We start from the raw sequence: 20,688 nt of genomic DNA on the forward strand, positions 1-20,688 counted from the left end.
AAATAAATAAAAACTAATTACACATAAAATCCTGAGCCGTTTACTTTACCTTTTTAACATAAACAATTTATATGATAGTAATTCAATAATTATACAAAAGTATATAAACAGCAAAAGGCAAATCGATAAATAAATATACACAATAATAATATAATAATAAAATAATAATAGTTCTGCCCTCGTTTCAGAGTGCAGACCAAGCACACTAGAGAAGTATTCTAGGCCGCATCAAGGGAGAATTGGGACACAGCCATGCCGTCCGCTTCTGCGCTGTATAACGGAGTGAACGCAGACAGGCTCATTACTGCCCCCTATAGTATAGTAATATACTATGAGCATAAAAATACAGTACACATATTAAACATTTATTTTATATTAAACATTACATTTAGCATTATCTTAGACCGTAAAATCTACTGAAACAAAGTTAACCCTGCTGTACACTGATTCAGCATTGATTCAATGTTATATTTTTATATGTATGGTTTGTATTGAACATTTTAACTTTAAATATATTTGTATTGTTTGTATTCTTGAATTTCAACACTAACACTTACGATGATGCCTATTTAAACTTTTTTATTAATAACCCTTTTCCATGCAACTTTCATTGAATTATACCAATTGAATTATAAGATTATATAGTAGACACAAATGTTTGACCAATATATATATTAAATATACAGTACACAGTACTTATATCCATCTACATAGTAAAGAACGTTGAATAAAGGTTAATGTTTTGGTTGTATAACATCTTTTAAATTGATGATTAAAACTATAAAACAGTCTTAAAACAACCTTTTTTTAACACTGAATAACAGGCATTATCAATAGATTAATCTAAGGAAATTCTGACATCGTTGAATGAATGTTCATTTAATGGTTTTCTATGGTTGGGCTGAGTTTTTCTCCTCTCACATTAATTCCTGCTTTTAGGATAAAGATATTAATCTTAATAATTATTGCTTAAAAGTCCCTTTCTACATGAATAGGTAGGAAAGGTTAACAGATTACAAGTTAAATCAGTGGACATGCTTTAATATAAAGATATTTTCAGCAACAGCTGGAATATATTCAATTTTCATTGCATACATATATATATATAAAATGTGGAGGTACTTTGAGTTTTTTAATAGTGTAACAATAGCTATTTATACGCATGGCTAACTCTATGCCCTATCACTATCATTGTAAGCCTGTTGGGAACATCGGTTGAAAGTGTTATCTTTGAGAATGCTGGGAGATAATGGAGGTGGGCTATTCCACAAACGTTCATACTCATTATCATGTTTCACTACGACCCAAGTCGATTTCACACCGGATTTCTCCTTTAATTTGTAAATTATGGCAAATTATATGTGATGCACTGTTAATTCTATCACACTGAAACTGCTTCATTTATCAGCAGTACTTTATTTTACATCATTCTTAACTCACAAAAAATATAAAATAACACAATAACAGACAATAAAACTCATTCAAATCTATTATTTATTTATTTATTTATTCAAACCCAAATTCTGCAGGTTTTAAAATAGATGTAAAAACTAGACAAACGTAAGGAAACTAAAGGTTTGGAGGCCGTGAACTGTTTGATCTGTATTCAGGAAAATACTGATTTTAAAATAAAGTTCAGGAAAGAGAAATTTTATGATTTTATTCTTTATATTTTTACATTAGCGGATTTACTTAAATATGAAACTGCCTCATTTATCACCAGTGCTTTATTTTACATCATTCTAAACTCACAAAAAATATAAAATAACACAATAACAGACAATAAAACACATTTTCAATCTATTAACAGCTATAAAAATCAATCAATTTTTCAATTAAATTGTCACACTCACAAATAGGAACTGGCTAAATCTGAGTTTAGCAGTCTGCTAAAGTGCTAATTCATCATATTTTATTCAAGAAAGGTTAAAAACATAAACCTAAGTATTGCACATTACAGGCCAGATTCATAAAATCCATTGTGAATAAATAGAGCTTAATAAGGCTTTATGAATTATTACAAATACATTTTATTTGACTGTATTTAATAAAAATATATTTATTAAGGTGGTTTATACAGTATCAACACCTTCTTTCTATGTATCCAAGTTAGTTCTGTTTGCTATGGTTGTTCCTAGGTGGTTGATATGGTATCTCATGTGGATCCTGCATATGCCGTTGCTAAGTGGTTGCTAGGTGGTTGGGGTGCTTGGCAGTTGCTCTGGTATCCCAGATGATGTGGTTGTTACAGGATTGCTGGTGGTTACCGTTACTCAGGTGTTGCTGAATGGTTGCCGTGGTACCCCATGATGATGCATAGTGCATTCTAACAATATTATATCTATATTTATATATATAGTTTTTGGAACGCCCACACCTGTGTGTGTATAAGTTGTGAGGTGTTATCTTGTGAGCGCTGTTAGTTAAACACTGGGCAGTGTGCTGTTAGTGGGTGCAGATGGATGGAATATTCCTCGATAATGATGGAGACCGGCGGTGTCTGGCCGGAACTGTCCTCAGGTGGTTTTATGAATCTGGCCCTGCAAGTCTTAAAGACGAACAGTATTTAACACTGCTAACACAGATATAAAAACACAGCTATTAAATAACTGTTAAATAACATTTTCTATAAGCTTCATTTGTAGTGTAATCTCTCTGCTTCTCGATTGGCTGAATTATTAGAATTATTGATAGAGGTCATCATCTCCATCTTCTCTGTAGTGACCCCCAGAACCCTGACCTGATCCCTGTCCTCCACCTGACTGAGAACTGGAGGGAAACCTGGGAGAAACAGACAAAGAGAGAGAATCAGAAATTTTAACAACAGTAGTGCTTCTACAAGTCTGATTTATTCAATCAGGAAACTCGTTAACTCGTTAGGTCTTAATTGACTGGTTTTATATCCTCCTTAAACCCTACATCCTGCATCCATATGGATACAATACTTATTCTTTTAAGTGTTAACCCTTTGGCCTCATATGAAGATTCCAACCGTACCTTCTAGTGGTCAAATAACATCATTACACTCCATTAATTGAGAAAAAGATGGTTGGAATCCCAGTCAAGAGTTTTTACAGCCAGTCCAGACAGGAACATGGGCCAGGTAATAATTCTCATCATTTTATGAGTAAAACTAGTTTATTTACTTACTGTAGAGAGGTAAAATTTAGGTTTTTGTACTAACTGGGTTCTTCTAACACCAAATGGCAAATTATTTAAAAAAATGCTTTGTCGTGTATACAAACCCAAATTCTGCAGGTTTTAAAATAGATGTAAAAACTAGACAAACATAAGGAAACTAAAGGTTTGAAGGCTGTGAACTGTTTGATCTGTGTTCAGGAAAATATTGATTTTAAAATAAAGTTCAGGAAAGAGCAATTTTATGAATTTATTCTTTATATTTTGACATAAGCAGGTTTACTTAAATATTTATTATATTTTCTATTACAATTATATTTTATTACAAATTTCAGTACATAACATAAAAGCTTTTTATGTAATGCTTAAATAGAAATCTTCAAGTTTTAGGGATGTAATGTCAGGCAGACTATTGACAAAAACAAACTACCTTACCAATAGGACATTGTTTTTTTATTGTTTCAAAAAACGACTTCCTGTACAAAGAAATTGTTTAGTTTTTATACTTATTAGGTGCAACTAATCCTAAACAGCTAGGATAAATAAATAAGTCCAGGTTTTAGGAGCGTATATTTACCTGAAGTTTCCGAAACCGCGGCTCTGCTGCAGAGTCTGAGCGAACATTTCATATTTGCGAATGTCGTTGTCGCTTACAGAGCGACGGGCGAATCTCATAGCCTCCTCAAAGTGGTCCTTCCTGATCTCAGGAACAGGATCATAATCATCATCCTAAAACAAAGAAAAAAACAAAGAGAGAGACTAAAACACTGTTAAAACTAAAGCCCTATCCGGACAGGATTAGTTTCTCCGAAAGCACATCTCTGAGTTTTGTCTCCTTGGGTTTAATAAAATAGTTATTTGTCCACTGCTGCGCACCGTAATTTCACTTTGGGTGCGTGTTTCCATGGAGATCCATGTTAAAAACACAACAGCAAGTGGAAATGTGTGGGGTAATGTGATTGTTGGCTCCTGGTCCTCAGGCTGAACGCTAGAGAGCAGTCAGCCACCCTTTAGGGAGCCGGTAATGTTCCTCTCTTTCCATCAGAGTCCAGCACACACAGCCGGACACTGCCGATTAACAGAGGATACACACACACACACACACACACACACTGACCATGGCAGTGCCCTTCCTGCTCTGTCTCTCTCTCTCTGCGCGGATCTCGGCTTCGATAGCTTCTCGGATGGCGAGTTTACAGGCTCTCTGGCAGATCTCCGTCAGATCAGCTCCCGAGAAACCCTCAGTGATCCGGGACAGGTACGGCAGGTCCACCTCCTGACACACACACAAACACACACACACACACACGTTACGTTTTAAACATTACATTTAATTAAATTAAATTTTAAACCTAACCATAACTAGTCCACACTGTAAAAAAAACATAATCGTAGCAAGTAAAATTCTCTAAATTTAAGGCAGTACATATTTTTTTCTTTAATAAGAATGTTTGTCTGACCAAGTAAGTGTGTTTATTCAGCTCATTTTAGGAATAAGGATATTAATTAGTCTTACTTAGAACTTTTACCTTATTTTAAGTAATTCGAACGAAAATCAACACAAAACCAAAATAAGTCATCAATTAAGATATTCCGATTATTTAGGCCAAAGTCTTATTTAACTCATTTTGAGATTTTGCATTTGCTAATTTTAATATGGCAGATATGTTTGCCTAATATAAGAATATATGTCTCAATTTTTATATATTATGTGTAGTTTTTGCCAATGGATTTATTTTTGTTGTATTGTAGCAGTGTAACAGTCAGTGATCTCTCACCAGGAGGTACACTACCCAGAAGTAGTCATCTAGTGGTGTAAAGTTCAAGGTGTCAAACCAAACCACACCTGTAATCATTTACATATCATATCATATGTGTGTGTGTGTGTGTGTGTGTGTGAGAGTGTGTGTGTAAAGCTAACTTTAGCCACAGGTGATTTGCGGAGGTTGGCTCTGAGGATGGCGGTGCGGGACGGCATGTCCGGCAGAGGAATATAGATCAGCTGATCCAAACGACCCGGACGCAAAATCGCCGGATCAATTATATCAGGCCTGAAAAAGAGAGAGGGAGAGAGAGAGAGAGAATATAAAGAGAGAGAGAGAAACAGAGAGAGCAAAGAGAGATATACAGCATAGAGAGAGAGAGAGCAAAAAGAGAGGGAATGAGAGAGAGAAAGAGAGATAAAGACAGTGTTAGAGAGCGAGAGAGACAAATAGAAAAAGAGAGAGAGAAAGAGAAAGAGAGTGAGAATAAGAGAGGAAGGCGAACACAGTGTAAGAGAAAGGGAGGAAGGGGGGAGAAATAGAGTGAGTGGGAGAGAGAGAGAGAAAGAGAAGGAGGGGGAGAGTTGAGAGACAAAGACAGAGAGATAGGAAGATAGAAAAAGACATTGTAGATACATTATACAGCTAAATGTATTCCTAAAGTAATGGGACCCCTACTTACTTTATAAAATAGAGGTTATCCTGCTTTTGTTTGAGTAACTGTCTCTATTGTGCAGAAGAAAACTTTCTACTAGATGTTGAATCAACACTGCTGTGAGGATTTCTTCATATCAGTCAACAATCTCTCACTAGGAGGTACACTACCCAAAAAAATAGCCTCTGTATATATTTTAATAGGGCTGCAGGGGGGAAGCACTTTATCACTTAATTGCCCTCTTGTAGAAATCAGACCACACCTGTAACCATTTACATATCTGCCTTGATCAGAACTGCATGCTTTTGTCCATATTTGGACATGTAGAGTAAAGTACATTAGCACTGTAGAAAAACCTGTTGGTGGCGCCGATGATGAAGACGTTCTTCTTATTGGTCATTCCGTCCATCTCTGTGAGGATTTGGTTGATGACCCGATCGGCCGCACCCCCCGCGTCCCCGGCTCCGCCCCCTCTGGACTTAGCGATGGAGTCCAACTCGTCAAAGAAGAGGATACATGGAGCGGCCTGGCGAGCCTGTTACACCAACAAACACTCAGTATTACTTTTTTACTTTGTTACATTAGATTAAAATGATAGTTCAGTAGAAACTCATGTTTTGTAGTTTTGGTGTCTAAAATTTGGCTTTTAATGTTTTATTACTGGAGCTATGAGGCTAATGAAGCTAACAATCAATGGAAGCGCATGTACACCAGTTAGCATGATGCTAACACGTACATAAAACATCACATACTCTCCTCAAACTGTGTGAAGGTGCTATCTAGTGATATCTAATAGTGTTTAGATCTACAGTTAGCATATGCAAATTGAAGAACATGTTAACAAGGACCTGTTATTAGCAACATAGCTTCAGTGAGACACTAAGAAACGAGCTTCAAACACCAAACATGTGTTAGCTAAATGGCTACATTTGGTGTAATTCAGGAAAATAAGTATAACTAGGTAATTTTCCACCTATTTATAATCTATTGATTTAAAAACCTGATGGATAAAATGTTCTAGACTCATGATCACACACCTACCTTATCAAACACATCTCTCACATTAGCCTCAGACTCTCCAAACCACATGGTGAGGAGCTCCGGACCTGAACCAGACAAATAGAAAATCAGATATCAGATATAGGGGGAACCACATAAAGTAACAATAGCATAGAAAAAGAACCTCATTAAGAGCATGAAGAAAAAAAACATTGAGGAGAACCAAGATCACTCAACCACTATAAGATTAATAGGAATGATAATTTAGATGAACAGAGCATGAAAAGCAGAACCTTTATGAATATATAAGGTAATACCCAATGCAAGAACCCAACACTGAGCAGGAAAACCTCTTAAGATTATGAGGAAGTTGTTATCAAAAATAACAAAAAAAAAAAATAATAACCACGGCACAGGAAGAGAACCTCACGGAGAGCATGAAGTAGAAACATTGAGCAGAACCAAGACTCAATAGGAGAACCAACACTCAGAAGAAGAAGGAGAACCTCTTAAGATTATAAAGAAGTTGACTGAAAGGAACTAAGACTCTGAGAAGAAGAACTTCCTAAAAGTGGGAGAAGAATCACTCAGAGGAACCAAAAGTTTAGGTATGAATCACACAAAAAATAACCATGGCACAGGAAGAGAACCTCAATAAGAGCATGAAGAAGAAACATTAAGGAGAACCAAGACCACTCAACCACCTTAACAATAAGATAAAGAATCATTTAGATGAACAAGGCCTGAAAAGCAGAACCTTGAGGCATGTATAAAGCAATATGCAATCTGTGGAACCAAGCCTCATAAGGAGAACCAAGCCTCAACAGGAGAACCAACACTCTGGTAGAACTGAGGTAGAACCATTAGGAGTCAGCAAATGTCATAAGAAAAAACAAAACTCAGTAGGAGAATCAACACTCAGCAGAAGAACCTCTTAAAATTATGAATCAGAACCACTGAGTGAAAGCAAGCCTCATAAGAAGAACCAAGACTCAGAAGGAGAACCAATGCTAAGCAGGTGAACCTCTTAAGATTATTAGGCAGAACCACTCAGAGTAAGAAAGCCTTATAAGAAGAACCAAGACTCAGGAGTATAAGAAGGAGGAGAACTGATAGGAGAACATATCAGTTTAAGTATTAACCACAAAAAATAACCATGGCACAGGAAGAGAACCTCACTAAGAGCATGAAGAAGAAACATTGAGGAGAACCAAGACCACTAAACCACCTTTACAGTGTTATAAAAATCATTTAAATGAACAATGCCTGAAAAACAGAAAGTAATATAAAATGTGAGAAAGCAAGCCTCATTAGTAGAACCAACCAAGAACAACCAAGTAGAACCCAAGACTCAACAGAAGAAACTCCCAAAAAACATAGAATTTTGGGTTTGCTGCTTTTGGGGTTCCATCTCATTTATAATTGTAAACACAGCATGAAAGCATATTAAAGAACCACTGAGTAGAGCCATGGATGGAGAACCCATCCTCCTTTGGACTTTTTCAACTAAAATAAGCTAAATAAATAATAAAACACAGTAAATAAACAGTGAATAACGAGAATTATGAGAGTTACAGACCTTTAATGGAGACGAAGTTGGCCTGGCACTCGTTGGCGATGGCTTTGGCCAGCAGTGTTTTCCCGCAGCCGGGCGGCCCGTAGAACAGCACCCCTCTGGACGGGGTCATCCCGAACTTCAGGAACTTATCAGGGTACTCCACAGGGTACTGAACACACGGAAAGGCACTCAGTGAGGATGATGTTTTAATTAGCATTTCAGATCACTAAAAACTGAGGAATTTGAGAACTTTCAGAAAACGAGAGACCTGTACGAGTTCCTGCAGCTCCCGCTTCACCTCGTCCAGACCCCCGATGTCCTCCCAGTTCACCTGAGGAACCTCCACCACCGTCTCCCTCAGAGCCGAGGGGTTACTCTGACTCAGAGCCCACTGAGATAAAGAGATAAACCCAGAGACAAACAGAACAGAGTGAAGAGAAAAGACAAGAAGACAGTCTAATTACAGGGAATTTAAGTGCCGATTAAAGGGGTCCAAGCACATAATGGAATATTAATATACTCCAGGGTTTTACAGGTGTGTTTCAGATGTTTGTTCTGGTTATTGTGCAAAATATTCTGAAAAATTACGGTGGTTAAGGAATCATGTAGAAACTTAAAATTGTAAAACAAACCAAAATACTCTGTTTAGATGCTCTTATCTGGGGAGCTGTTAACTTTTAGCAGTTTCTGAGGCTGGTAACCCTGATAAACTCTTGCTCGTCCTTTCCTGGGGTGGTCCTGATGAGTGCCAGTTTCATCATTATAACGTTATTGATGGTCTTTTTTTTGCAACTCCACTTGAAGATACTTTCTCTTGAGAGTTCTTCCAAATCAATCTTCTCTTCAGATTGACCGACCTTCATTTCTTCTTAAAGTATTTTGTTTCTTTACTTAGTTGAGTAGTTGTTGCTTCTCATAATCTGGATTAGAACATTACTCAAATATTCACTATTCACTGTATACCTGTAACTCTACCTCTTCACTATTTTACTTTAACTGATTCTCTCAAACACTTTATTAAGAGACAAGAAATTCAAGTAATTAACTCTTGATGAGTTCAGCACAGCTGTTAACTGAAAGCCTGAATTCCAGGTGACTGAGAAAATCCAGCAGAGATGTTTAAAGTTTAAAGATGTTTTTAGTTTAGTAAATAATTCCATATATTTTTCTACATAGTTTGGAGTTTAGAATTAATCAGTACCACTTTAAAATAAGATTTCTTTATAAAGGGTTTATAAATGGTTTACAATTAGTTTATTAATGGTTGCTAATTAGGTTGTAAATGCCTTAAATATCATTAATAATCAGTTATAACACATACATAGAAAGGGAAACAATATAGATGGCTGTGGGTTCACTATTTGGCAAACAACAGGTCATTGTAGCCCTTTCTATGTATGTGTTATAACTGATTATTAATGATTTTAAGGCATTTACAACCTAATAAGTAACCATTAATAAACTAATTGTAAACCATTTATAAACCCTTTATAAAGGTAGTCTTATTTTAAAGTGGTACCAATTAATCTACAATACAGAACATGATTTAAAGTGTGCCAAACTGCATTTTGTGAAATTAGGGGAAATGCTACGGCTGCTCTGATTGGTTGAAAGTGCTAAATTGTTTTTGTAGTTTTGAATAGTTGGACCATGTGATTGTTTAACTGTGTAACTAAAATGTATTATAATTCACAATAAATTGAGCATTTTCAGGGTTTTTCCTCATATCGTTTTGAAGATACAAGGTTTTAGCATTACAGTGCTAGTGTGTGTGTGTGTGTGTGTGTGTTAGTGTGAGCTGACCCTGAAGTCGTCCATGGTGACGGCGAGGGAGTTGAGCAGGTCGGCGTCGATGGTTTCGTCCTCCAGATCGATCAGGGTCATTTTCTTCCGGATGGCCTGAAGAGCTGCTTCAGAGCACAGCGCCGCCAGATCAGCTCCCACATGACCATGAGTATCTGTAGCGATCTACACACACACACACACACACACACACACACACAGAGAAACATTAAAATTCCACATAAAGTTCTTTTTAGAACAGGTGATCTTCTTTCAGATTGATCTCTTTACCCTCTCCAGATCCACATCATCAGCCAGCTTCATGTTCTTGGTGTGAATCTGGAGAATCTCCAGCCGACCCGTAGAGTCCGGAATCCCGATATCAATCTCACGATCAAAACGACCTGCAGAAATCAGATAGTGTGTCTATTTTTTGTCTTCCTACATAGTAAACTTAAGGCTACGTTCACATTATGAGCCACATCGCTCAGTTCCGATTTTTTGATCAGATTGGATTTGTCTATCTCAAAAAATGTAAGTCAGGGGTGTCCAAACTTTTTTTGTTGGGGGCCAGAAGGAGAAATATATTTGAAGTCACGGGCCACAGACTCTGTAATAAAACAAATAATAAAATATACCACTTTAAATAATACATTTTTCCTGATTATTTCATTTACACACCATTTTACTTGACTTACTATCTTTATCTTTGACAGTGTTGTGTAAACTAAGATTTTTCAAATTGATGTTTAATTTCATGATGTCTCTTAATATTAAACTCCTTAATTACGGCAACTTTTAGACTCTTTGGCTCGTTTTTCTGCGCTAAAACTGCACACTCTTTCCGCTTTTAGACTCTTTGGCCCGTTTTTCTGCGCTAGAACTTCACTCTCTCCGCTTTTAGACTCTTTGGCCCTCAAATGGCCCGCGGGCCGTAGTTTGCACACCCCTGATGTAAGTGATCTGTATCTGTGTGTAATGTTAACGAATATCTTTCTGAAACGCCTCGCCTGGTGCACATTGATACCTGTATAAACGTCTCCTTTGTTAAATTAGTTAAATAGTTAAAAATTAACAATAATACAATACAAGAACTTGTACTATGTCGTCTTCTATTGAACCAATGGACTGATCCAATAGATTTACCGAAACGGCGTAAAGCCGGGTCCACACTGTTGGGTCGGTTGGTAGCCGCCATCACGACCACGTGAACCCTCTGCTTCAGTCCGTCCATCAGGGTCAAGAGCTGAGACACGATTCGGCGCTCCACCTCCCCATGAGTCTACAGACACAGTACACCATTATACACATTACATTACCTGAAGAATGATTGTATGAGTTGATTTGGCACTGCATGGAGTTTAATGGGAGTTAAAACAAACAAATAAACCAACAGCACTCAACAACCTCACTGGACACCACAGCAACCCTTTCCAAGCATTTGGGGTATCATAGCAACAAGGAACTGTGAATCAACCTACTTACAATTAATAAAAATCTCCATAGCAAACAACTTGCTATTGTTGCACAATAGAAACATCCTATTAATTACTAAGCAATTCCTTATCAACCATATTGCAAAACTATAGCAGCATTTTAGCAACCACTTCAAACCACTGCAAACACCTAGAAACACCACAGTAGCCACCTAGCAACTGTCAAGCAAGCACAAAGCAGTAAAATTGTATACCATAGCAACCACCTAGCAACTAGCTAGGACTGGAAACCACAACAACAACTAGAGTTATTTTATCTAGCCAAACACTTTAGATTTAACTTATGTTGTATCTTCTCCTCACCTTCTCTCGTTTGGGAGCGATGGCGTCCAGCTCGTCGATGAAGATAATGGCGGGAGCGTTCTTCTCAGCCTCCTCGAAAGCCTTCCTCAGATTACTCTCCGATTCTCCCGCCAGTTTACTCATGATCTCTGGACCTGCCGACATAAAAACCCAACAGATACATCCATCATCCAGCTTACGGATGGGTAAGTATCTGCAGGACATGTGTTACCAAAAAATTAATGAATTAAATTAAAAACATTCGGGGGTTCAAGCACCATAGGGAATATAGTACTGCCACAGATATATTATTATATATATTCACGGGTCACTTCTGGCAATGATATGGGACTGGCAGCATCGGCAAACATCATGTGAGTTTTAAAAATCTAATTTTGGATCATTTCTGCGAAAGAATGGGCACCACCAACCAGCACTAGTACAGTAAATACAATGTTTGTATATGTTTGAATCTGGGACATTGAACATATGGATTGGTAATGGCTCAGTTGATGGTTATTTCTGGAATTAAAGGGTATAGATTATGTAAAACTCACGTTTTGCATGCTTTTGTTTCCACTTTCCACTTCTCGACTGCCCCTATAAACACTATAAAGACACCAAGCTCCAAGAAAAATACATCCATACATTTTCTGTGAATCAGCTGAAAGAGTTTGGTGTCAGGAATCATTTGCTTCTATGAGCCGTTTGGATGCTCCTCTCTTATTGTGATGAACAATAAGGAAACCAGCATAGAACCACCCACTAGATCAGTTGAAGAGACACAATTTCAGTCATTCTGGTTGAGAACCTCAGACAGTACGAGAACGAGGGTTCATACACTTTTTAACCAATACATTTCCATGATTTTTTCATGACGTTCCATGCCTTCAAGGCAATTTGCAGTGAAGACATAGACAATAAAACTAAAACTATAATCGAAATTGATGAAAGTAGGCCTAAAATAAATCTGAAACACAATCTTTAATAATAAAATGTTAAATTACTGAATTAAATTACTGAATTAACTCTGAGCTGACATATTTGTTAGCTCAAAATTGTTTTTCTTCATCGATAAACGGAAACACAAAGATTTGTATACCAAATTTCAATTACTTTTCCAAAACTTTCTGGGTATCTTTATTTTTTCAAAACTTATCCAGGCCTGGAAAATGCTGTTTTCAAATTCCATTACTTTTCTAGTTTGCTTCACTACCGTACAAACTCTGCCCCACATTCCAAGTTTTATAGAGATGTTTTTAATGAAGAAGTAGATGCAACACCCTGCAAACAAGGAAGATACCATTGATAAGGAAGAAGAACGCTCCCGTCTCGTTAGCGACGGCTCGGGCCACTAGAGTCTTCCCGGTTCCAGGGGGTCCATACAGGAGAATCCCTCGCGGGGGCTGGAGGACAGAAACAGTGAGAGATGTTTAATGTAATATATTGATGGTTTTATATATATGCAGGCAGGTATAGGGTCTCTGACCTTCACTCCGATGGCTTTGAAGAGGCCGGGGTGTCGGAGAGGAAGCTCCACCATCTCCTTAATCTGAGCCAACTGTTTACGACAGCCGCCGATGTCATCATACCCAATATCATTCAGACTCTCCTCCTCGTCCTGACGTCACAGAGCATCATACTCATCAAAAACATAAATCAGATGTTTTAGATTTTTAAATACTAAATGTAGGTTTAACCCTCTTAGTTGTATTCCACTGTGTCTTGGGCTCAGTCCCATTTCACCCCTTACCCCTACCACTTACCCCTACCCCTCTGTTTTAGGCTCTTTTATAAACTATTTATAACCCCTTCATAAAGTAGCCTTTTTTTTAAAGTGGTACCAATGTTTGAGTAAAATTAAGATTATTATTTTTTTCTATTTCTCCCAAATTACAAATAAAAATATTGTCATTTAGAGCATTTATTTGCAGAAAATGAGAAATGGCTGAAATAACAAAAAAGATGCAGAACTTTCAGACCTCAAATAATACAAAGAAAACAAGTTTTAAGAGTTCAGGTGGAATAACCCTGGTTTTTAATCATCTTTGCATCATGTTCTCCTCCACCAGTCTTACACACTGCTTTTGGATAACTTTATGCTGCTTTACTCCTGGTGAAAAAAAACAAGCAGTTCAGTTTGGTGGTTTGATTGTTTTCTGATCATCCATTCCAATAAATAAGAGAGCACTTAAAAATTACGAGTTTTTTATTTTATTTTACCAAATTGAAACCTCTGGAATATAATCAAGAGGTTTCAATTTGGTAAAATAAAATAAAAAACTCGTAATTTTTAAGTGCTCTCTTATTTATTGGAATTATATTGGAACTTCATTGATCTGATGGATTTTTACAGGACTCCATTAGGAACCTCTACAACTCTCTTAATGCTAAAAAGTCTGGCATGTTGCAACGTTACACACAAGGTGTAAAAAAGCATGACAAAAGAATAACGGCCAAAACCGTAAACCCTGTATAGTGTTTATATAAACACAGAGATACACACCTCTCGTTTGATGGGTTCGCCCTCGCAGTGGATGATGGTATCTGGGGCGACGATACAGTGGGGGGTGGGGTCTGTTTCCACAACCTTAAACTCTACTGCCCTCATTCCTCCTCTAACTAGAAATATATCACCTACACAGAGACAGAGAGAGAACGAGATAGACCTTGGAACCCTGTGGAAGGTGTGTTCTGATGCTCATTGCTAACTTTCACTTCTTCAACAGACTATTTTTTTTAAATAGCAACAAAGCTTCTGAATATATCTACTCTGATGTGCGTGGTGTTCTGGAAATGAGATGTGTTCAGCTACATTTCTGGAGTTTTGCTTGATTATCTTGGCAATGGAAAACTCAGGAGCTCCACTGACTGATTAAAACCCTGACAACAATCAACAGTCAGATGTTCATTGCTATCTTTGCACCAAAACAATAAACAGAATACTAAATAAAATAAAATTTCTGTTCCCGTAAATGAGCTGCTGGAGCTCCTTCACAGCGTGAACAAGCAGGTCAGTTAGCACGTCCACATTACATTATTTCACATTACATTATTTCACATTACGCCCAAAATTAACCACACCCATGATTAATCAAAATAATTAGTGCGTGTATTTTGAGGGTTTCGAGCCATGAAAGCCGTACTTTTCCCGTTGTTATGATAGCAAAGACACCTTGATACATATTAAATAAAGCAGCATGGTGCACTGTTGACGGATCACCTAAAGATTGCTGGAATAACCCCCCACGAGAGCTACAATACGGAAAATACATTGCATGGTGTCCCCCAGGGCTCCGTTCTAGGAGCCCTTTTGTTGTTCTGATTATAGTATTTAGATGGTTTTTGGTTAAATGTTATTCTTTCAATAATTGAAGTCAGTTTTAGTCCCCGGTACCTTTGTGGACGGGTCTGTAGGCCTCCAGGAAATAGGGCTTCAGGAAAACCTCAAAAAGGTTCCCGGTCAGTCCCTCGATGGTGTCGTCAATCGGCAAAACATGAATACGCTTCCCATACTTAACATCAGGACAGGCGTTGATACTGCACACACACACACACACATTACACACACACATACCAAAATGACTAAGTCTCTGAAAATTTCGAGACAGCAAAAAGTGTTTTAAACTTTTACCAATTTTAGGATGGAACAAGGTATTCTACTATATGCTCATTTTTATTAGAATGTAATTTAATTGTTTAAATATTTGTAAACCATTTTATTTTTTCTCCATGTTTTGCCTCTCTGTTCTGTGGTAAGTTAATTTTTTTACTGATAAAAGTGTTATTCAGACTAAAATAAAATGTAAAACTCTGATACTGTAAAAGAATGTAACATTCTAATCTCATTCAAAAATAACTTTAAAGTAGAATTTAAAATTCCAAACATATTAAAAAAATAACTTTCAAAATAAGAAATTCTAATATAATTCAAAAAGTAATTGATGCCAAACGGGTTTTTGGCAACTTTAAGAATTTTAAAAACAAAGCATACTTAAAATGTCAGATTTTTAAATTTAAAAACATTTAAAAAACATAGCATATTTATTTAATAAGAAAATTGTCATCTTTTTGAATTTGAGATTTAATCATTACTTTTCAGATACAAGACTTTCTGGTGACAATTCTAATAAAACTGTACTGTAATTAATTAAAAAAATCACACCTAAACTTTTATACAGCTTCTTACCAATTATTAGTTTTTAATTGTATCCAATTTTTCAGACCTACTTTAGATGAAGCTAGTACTAGTAGTAGTAATAATAGTTTAGTAGTTTTAATAGTAATATTACCTTTAGTAGTAGTACTGTTACTTTTAACATTAGCAGTAATAGTATAAGTAGTAGTATTTATAGATTATCCAGAAATAGTAACAGGATTAGTACTGTTACCGTGTTTATTAATACTCTAGCAGTATTAATAACTATATTGATAACAGTAATACTAATAATGTCTCTTTCTCGATCTTAATGAGGACGTGTGTACCTGATGACGTCTCCGAGGCGCACGCGCAGGTTGTTGCGTGTGACGCGGTTCATGCGTATGCGCTCGTCTCCGCAGGTGTCGTCTGTGAGGACGATGCAGACGGTCTGACGCCGTTTACGACCGCGCATCACCACCGTGTCCCCGCGAAACAACTGCAGCTCCTCCATCTTCACCTGATACACACACACACACACACACACACACACACATATATAAATCCGTATATAAGATTACTTATATACAGCTCTCGGAAAATAAGGAGATCACTTCAGTTTCTGAATCAGTTTCTCTGATTTTGCTATTTATAGGTTTATGTTTGAGTAAAATGAACATTGTTGTTTTATTCTATAAACTACAGACAACATTTCTCCCAAACTCCAAATAAAAATATTTTAGTCATTTAGAGCATTTATTTACAGAAAATGAGAAATGACTGAAATAACAAAAAAGATGCAGAGCTTTCAGACCTCAAATAATGCAAAGAAAACAAGTTCATATTCATAAAGTTTTAAGAGTTCAGAAATCAATATTTGGTGGAATAACCCTGGTTTTTAATCACAGTTTTCATGCATCTTGGCATCATGTTCTCCTCCACCAGTCTTACACACTGCTTTTGGATAACTTTATGCTGCTTTACTCCTGGAGCAAAAATTCAAGCAGTTCAGTTTGGTGGTTTGATGGCTTGTGATCATCCATCTTCCTCTTGATTATATTCCAGAGTTTTTCAATTTGGTAAAATCAAAGAAACTCATCATTTTAAGTGCTCTCTTATTTTTATCCAGAGCTGAATATTATTACAACACACACACCCATACTTGTAATGTGGGCTACCAGGTACCTACTTATGAAACTGCTTCAAATAACCCTCCGAAGGAAATTTAAATATTTTAAATCAGATTAACTATATACATTATTACAACACACACTCACACACACACACACCTGAGAGAGGCAGACGATGCTGTTGTCCTCATTGTTGGCTTCGTCTACTATCAGCCTGTTCGGTCTGCTCTTCTGCTTTAGTATAGCTGTGGAGAAATCCTCCGCCTTCGGACTGCACACACACACACACACACACACACACACAGTTTACAATAAGCAAAAGACCATCTAGATAACACCCATGTTTATTTTGGGACACTTGGTCCCCACAAAGAAAAAAACGAACACAAACACACACACTTTCTTTTTGTAGAGATATTCCTGGGAAACCCTCGCTGTGTGTGGTTGCTATGGTGTTGCGGGGTAATATGCCAAAGTATCGCTAGGTGGTTGATTTGCTTCCCACAGTGGTTGATATGACACTGCGAAGTGACTAGCAGCTACTAGCTTGTTGCTATGGTTTACCTATGTGGAAGCTATGGTAATGCTGCGTGGTTGCTAATGCATTCCAGGATGTTCACTAAGGACTAAGGTGTTGCTATGGTTGGTAAGGTGTTGCTTGGTGGGTGCTATGCTATTCATGATGATTGCTTTGTTGTTGCAAAAATGGTTGGTGGCTGGTTGCTGTGCTGTTGTGCTTTTCCTATGTGGATGCAATGGTGTTGTTCAGTGAGTGTATTACATTTTTCTTTTTTTCAGAACTGAAAACTTGAATCAGATCAGCCAAATGAACCCGAAACAAACTCAAACTGATGTTCTGTTTATCAGCTAAAGCAATCCAAACCCCACACTTCAGCACTGTTCACACACACACACTGTGCTGTCTCCTGTTACTGCATGTGACACAAGTCTGTTTTTAGCGCAGATACAGCTATGTTTACTGCAAACATTAAACTACCCAGATACACACATACACACACACTGACATATATGCATTATATATTTTAAACATAATTCCAGTTTTGCACAATCCAGAGTAATAGACTGTATTTTACAGTGAGTAAATATTTTGTTGATCATACCAATAAATACTTATTAAGTTTAGTAAAAATCCATAATATTGAATAATAATAGTAGTAAATGCTGAGCAAATTATGGTAGTTATGGTATTTGATATAATACTGAATAACTCAAAGTAGATACTGAATAGTTGATTGCAGTTTCTGGGTAATTCATAGTAACAGTAGTTGGTAGATCATGGATAGATAGTGAGTAATTCACAGTACATACTGAATACAGTGTACTTAAAAACAGTACATTATAAGTAGTTTCTGAATAATTTAAAGAAGATACTGAAGAAAATACATAGTGGTAAATGAATAATTCAACAGTAGATACTGGTAGATGAATAGTGACTAATATATTGCTGAATACTTCATAGTGGATACTAAATATGAAAAATGTGAAAGTAGATACTGAATAATTCATAGAGTACTGAAGAACCCATACTGGATAATGAATACTTCATAGTGGATACAAAATACGTCATAGTAGTTACTGAATACTTCATAGTGGATACCAAATATTTCATAGTAGTTACTGAATACTTCATACTGGATATTGCATACTAAAGAGAACTCCCTGAATAATTCAGACCGGATACTGAATAATTTATAGTTGATATTGAATACTTCATACTGGATATTGCATACTAAAGAGAACTCACTGAATAATTCAGACTGGATACTGAATAATTTATAGTTGATATTGAATACTTCATACTGGATATTGCATACTATAGAGAACTCACTGAATAATTCAGACTGGATACTGAATAATTTATAGTTGGTATTGAATACTTCATACTGGATATTGCATACTTCAGAGAACTTACTGAATAATTCAGACTGGATACTAAATAATTAATAGTTGACATTGAATACTTCATACTGGATATGGAATACTTTGTTGCAGTTACTAAATAATTTATAGTGGATACTAAACAAGCTATGGTGGATATGGCATAGTGAATGTAGTATACTTCATAGTAGTAAATAATTCATAGTGGATACTGAATCATTCATAGTAGATTTTAAATCATTCATACTGGATGCTGACTCCCTTATAGTGGATATTGAATACTTCACAGTGTATACTGAATACTTTATAGTAGTTACTGAATAATTTATAGTGGATATTGAATAATTCATAGAAGATATTTAATAATTCATAGTGGATACTGAATCATTCATAGTAGATTTTAAATCGGTCATACTGGATGCTGAATCCCTTATCGTGGATACTGAATACTTCACAGTGTATACTGAATACTTTATAGTAGTTACTAAATAATTCATAGTGGATACTAAATAATTAATAGCAGAAACAGAATAATTTGTAGCAGATATTAAATAATTCATAGTGGATACTGAATAATGTTATATATAATTATCATGAGTTTGAACTGGATTACACTGGATTAGATTAATGACGGTGTCTGAATCAGCATTATTACACACCGGGTTAATAAAACACACTGAGCTGAACACTGATTAATAAAGTCATTAGAAAACACACACACACACACACACACACACACACATATATACACACATGCAGAAAACATGCAGAATGCAGTGTTTACACTCAACTCATTAGCTCCGGTGGCAGGCATGACTGGAACAGGCGGCTGGAGGCCGGGAGCTGCTGCAGACAAGCTGTGTGTGTGTGTGTGTGTGTGTGTGTGTGTGTGTGTGTGTGTGTGAAAGAGAGAGAGAGTGAGAGTGTGTGTGTGTGGTAAGTTATGGCACCTTAAAATACCTCTCTGTAATGCAAGCAGTGCTATGGATAGTTTTACACTTTAAACACACACACACTCTAACAGGATCTCTAGCTCCCCCTACAGTAACACACCTGCCCCTGCATTACCCCAATGCATGTTTAAGCTACACCTAAAACCAGTTTTAAGTTTAAAAACAGTTTAAGTGAATGACGCTGATTTAATGTTATGGCTAAATATTTTTACATTGATTGACTGTAAATATGTAATATTGATATGTAAATGGTTGCAGGTGTGCTCTGATATTGCCACAAGAGGGCGTTACAGTGATTCTCCCGCTGCCCTATAACAATAAAGAATCTCAGAGCTGCTTCTGGGTAGTGTACCTCCTGGTGAGAGATCATTAACTGTGTTGACAGACTTTGAAAAGGGACGTATCCAGCAGCCAATCACCATCACCTGTTTGGTGGTTGCTATGGTGTTGCTAAGTGGTTGGTTAATGGTTGCTATGGTATTGCTAGGTTGTGACTATGGTGTTGCTAAGTTGTTGCCAAGGTGTTGTTAAGGAAGTACTAAGGTGTATGTATGGTATAACTGTTGGTGGCTAAGGTGTTTCTACGTGGTTGATCCATGGTGGTTCACATGATTCTGCTAAGTGGTTGGGAGTTGAGTGATAAGGTGTTGCTTAGAGGTTTACAAGATGTTGCTAGGATGTTTAATAAGGTGAAGGTATGGTATAACGGTTGGTTGCTAAAGTGTTTCTAGGTGGTTGGTGTGATATCCATGCTGGTTAAAATGATTCTGTTAAGTAGTTGGTAGTTGAGTGATAAGGTGTTGCTAGGTGATTGCTATGGTGCTGCTAAGTGATTGATAGATGGTTGCTATGGTGTTGCTAAGTGGTTGGTAGATGGTTGCTATGGTGTTGCTAG

The 20,688-nt window shown here is 36.7% G+C and overlaps 1 protein-coding gene across 1 annotated transcript; it reads right to left on the reverse strand.

Annotated features, from left to right (window-relative positions):
- Positions 1–1,476: 1,476 nt before the first annotated feature.
- Positions 1,477–19,744, reverse strand: zgc:136908. Its single transcript, XM_022663252.2, has 19 exons — positions 19,632–19,744; positions 17,101–17,212; positions 16,159–16,331; positions 15,071–15,213; positions 14,180–14,310; positions 13,163–13,294; positions 12,977–13,079; positions 11,695–11,828; positions 11,042–11,177; positions 10,187–10,299; positions 9,917–10,081; positions 8,382–8,504; positions 8,135–8,282; positions 6,598–6,662; positions 5,913–6,091; positions 5,060–5,189; positions 4,256–4,414; positions 3,716–3,867; positions 1,477–2,781 (listed from the first exon to the last, which is right to left on the reverse strand). Exons 1-19 carry the CDS (start codon positions 19,652–19,654, stop codon positions 2,685–2,687), a joined length of 2,418 nt encoding a protein of 805 aa, XP_022518973.2. The 5' UTR covers positions 19,655–19,744; the 3' UTR covers positions 1,477–2,684.
- Between the last annotated feature and the right edge of the window lie 944 nt (positions 19,745–20,688).

This window comes from Astyanax mexicanus, chromosome 21, assembly GCF_023375975.1.
Source record: "Astyanax mexicanus isolate ESR-SI-001 chromosome 21, AstMex3_surface, whole genome shotgun sequence".
NCBI lineage: Eukaryota > Metazoa > Chordata > Actinopteri > Characiformes > Acestrorhamphidae > Astyanax > Astyanax mexicanus.

Coding starts and splice junctions, on each gene's coding strand:
- zgc:136908 (XM_022663252.2), bottom strand. CDS start 19,654: ATGCCTGCCACCGGAGCTAATGA. Junction 17,213..19,631: donor CCTGCCACCGGAGCTAATGA/GTTGAGTGTAAA, acceptor GTGTGTGTGCAG/TCCGAAGGCGGAGGATTTCT. Junction 11,829..12,976: donor GTTCTTCTTCCTTATCAATG/GTATCTTCCTTG, acceptor TTATGTCGGCAG/GTCCAGAGATCATGAGTAAA.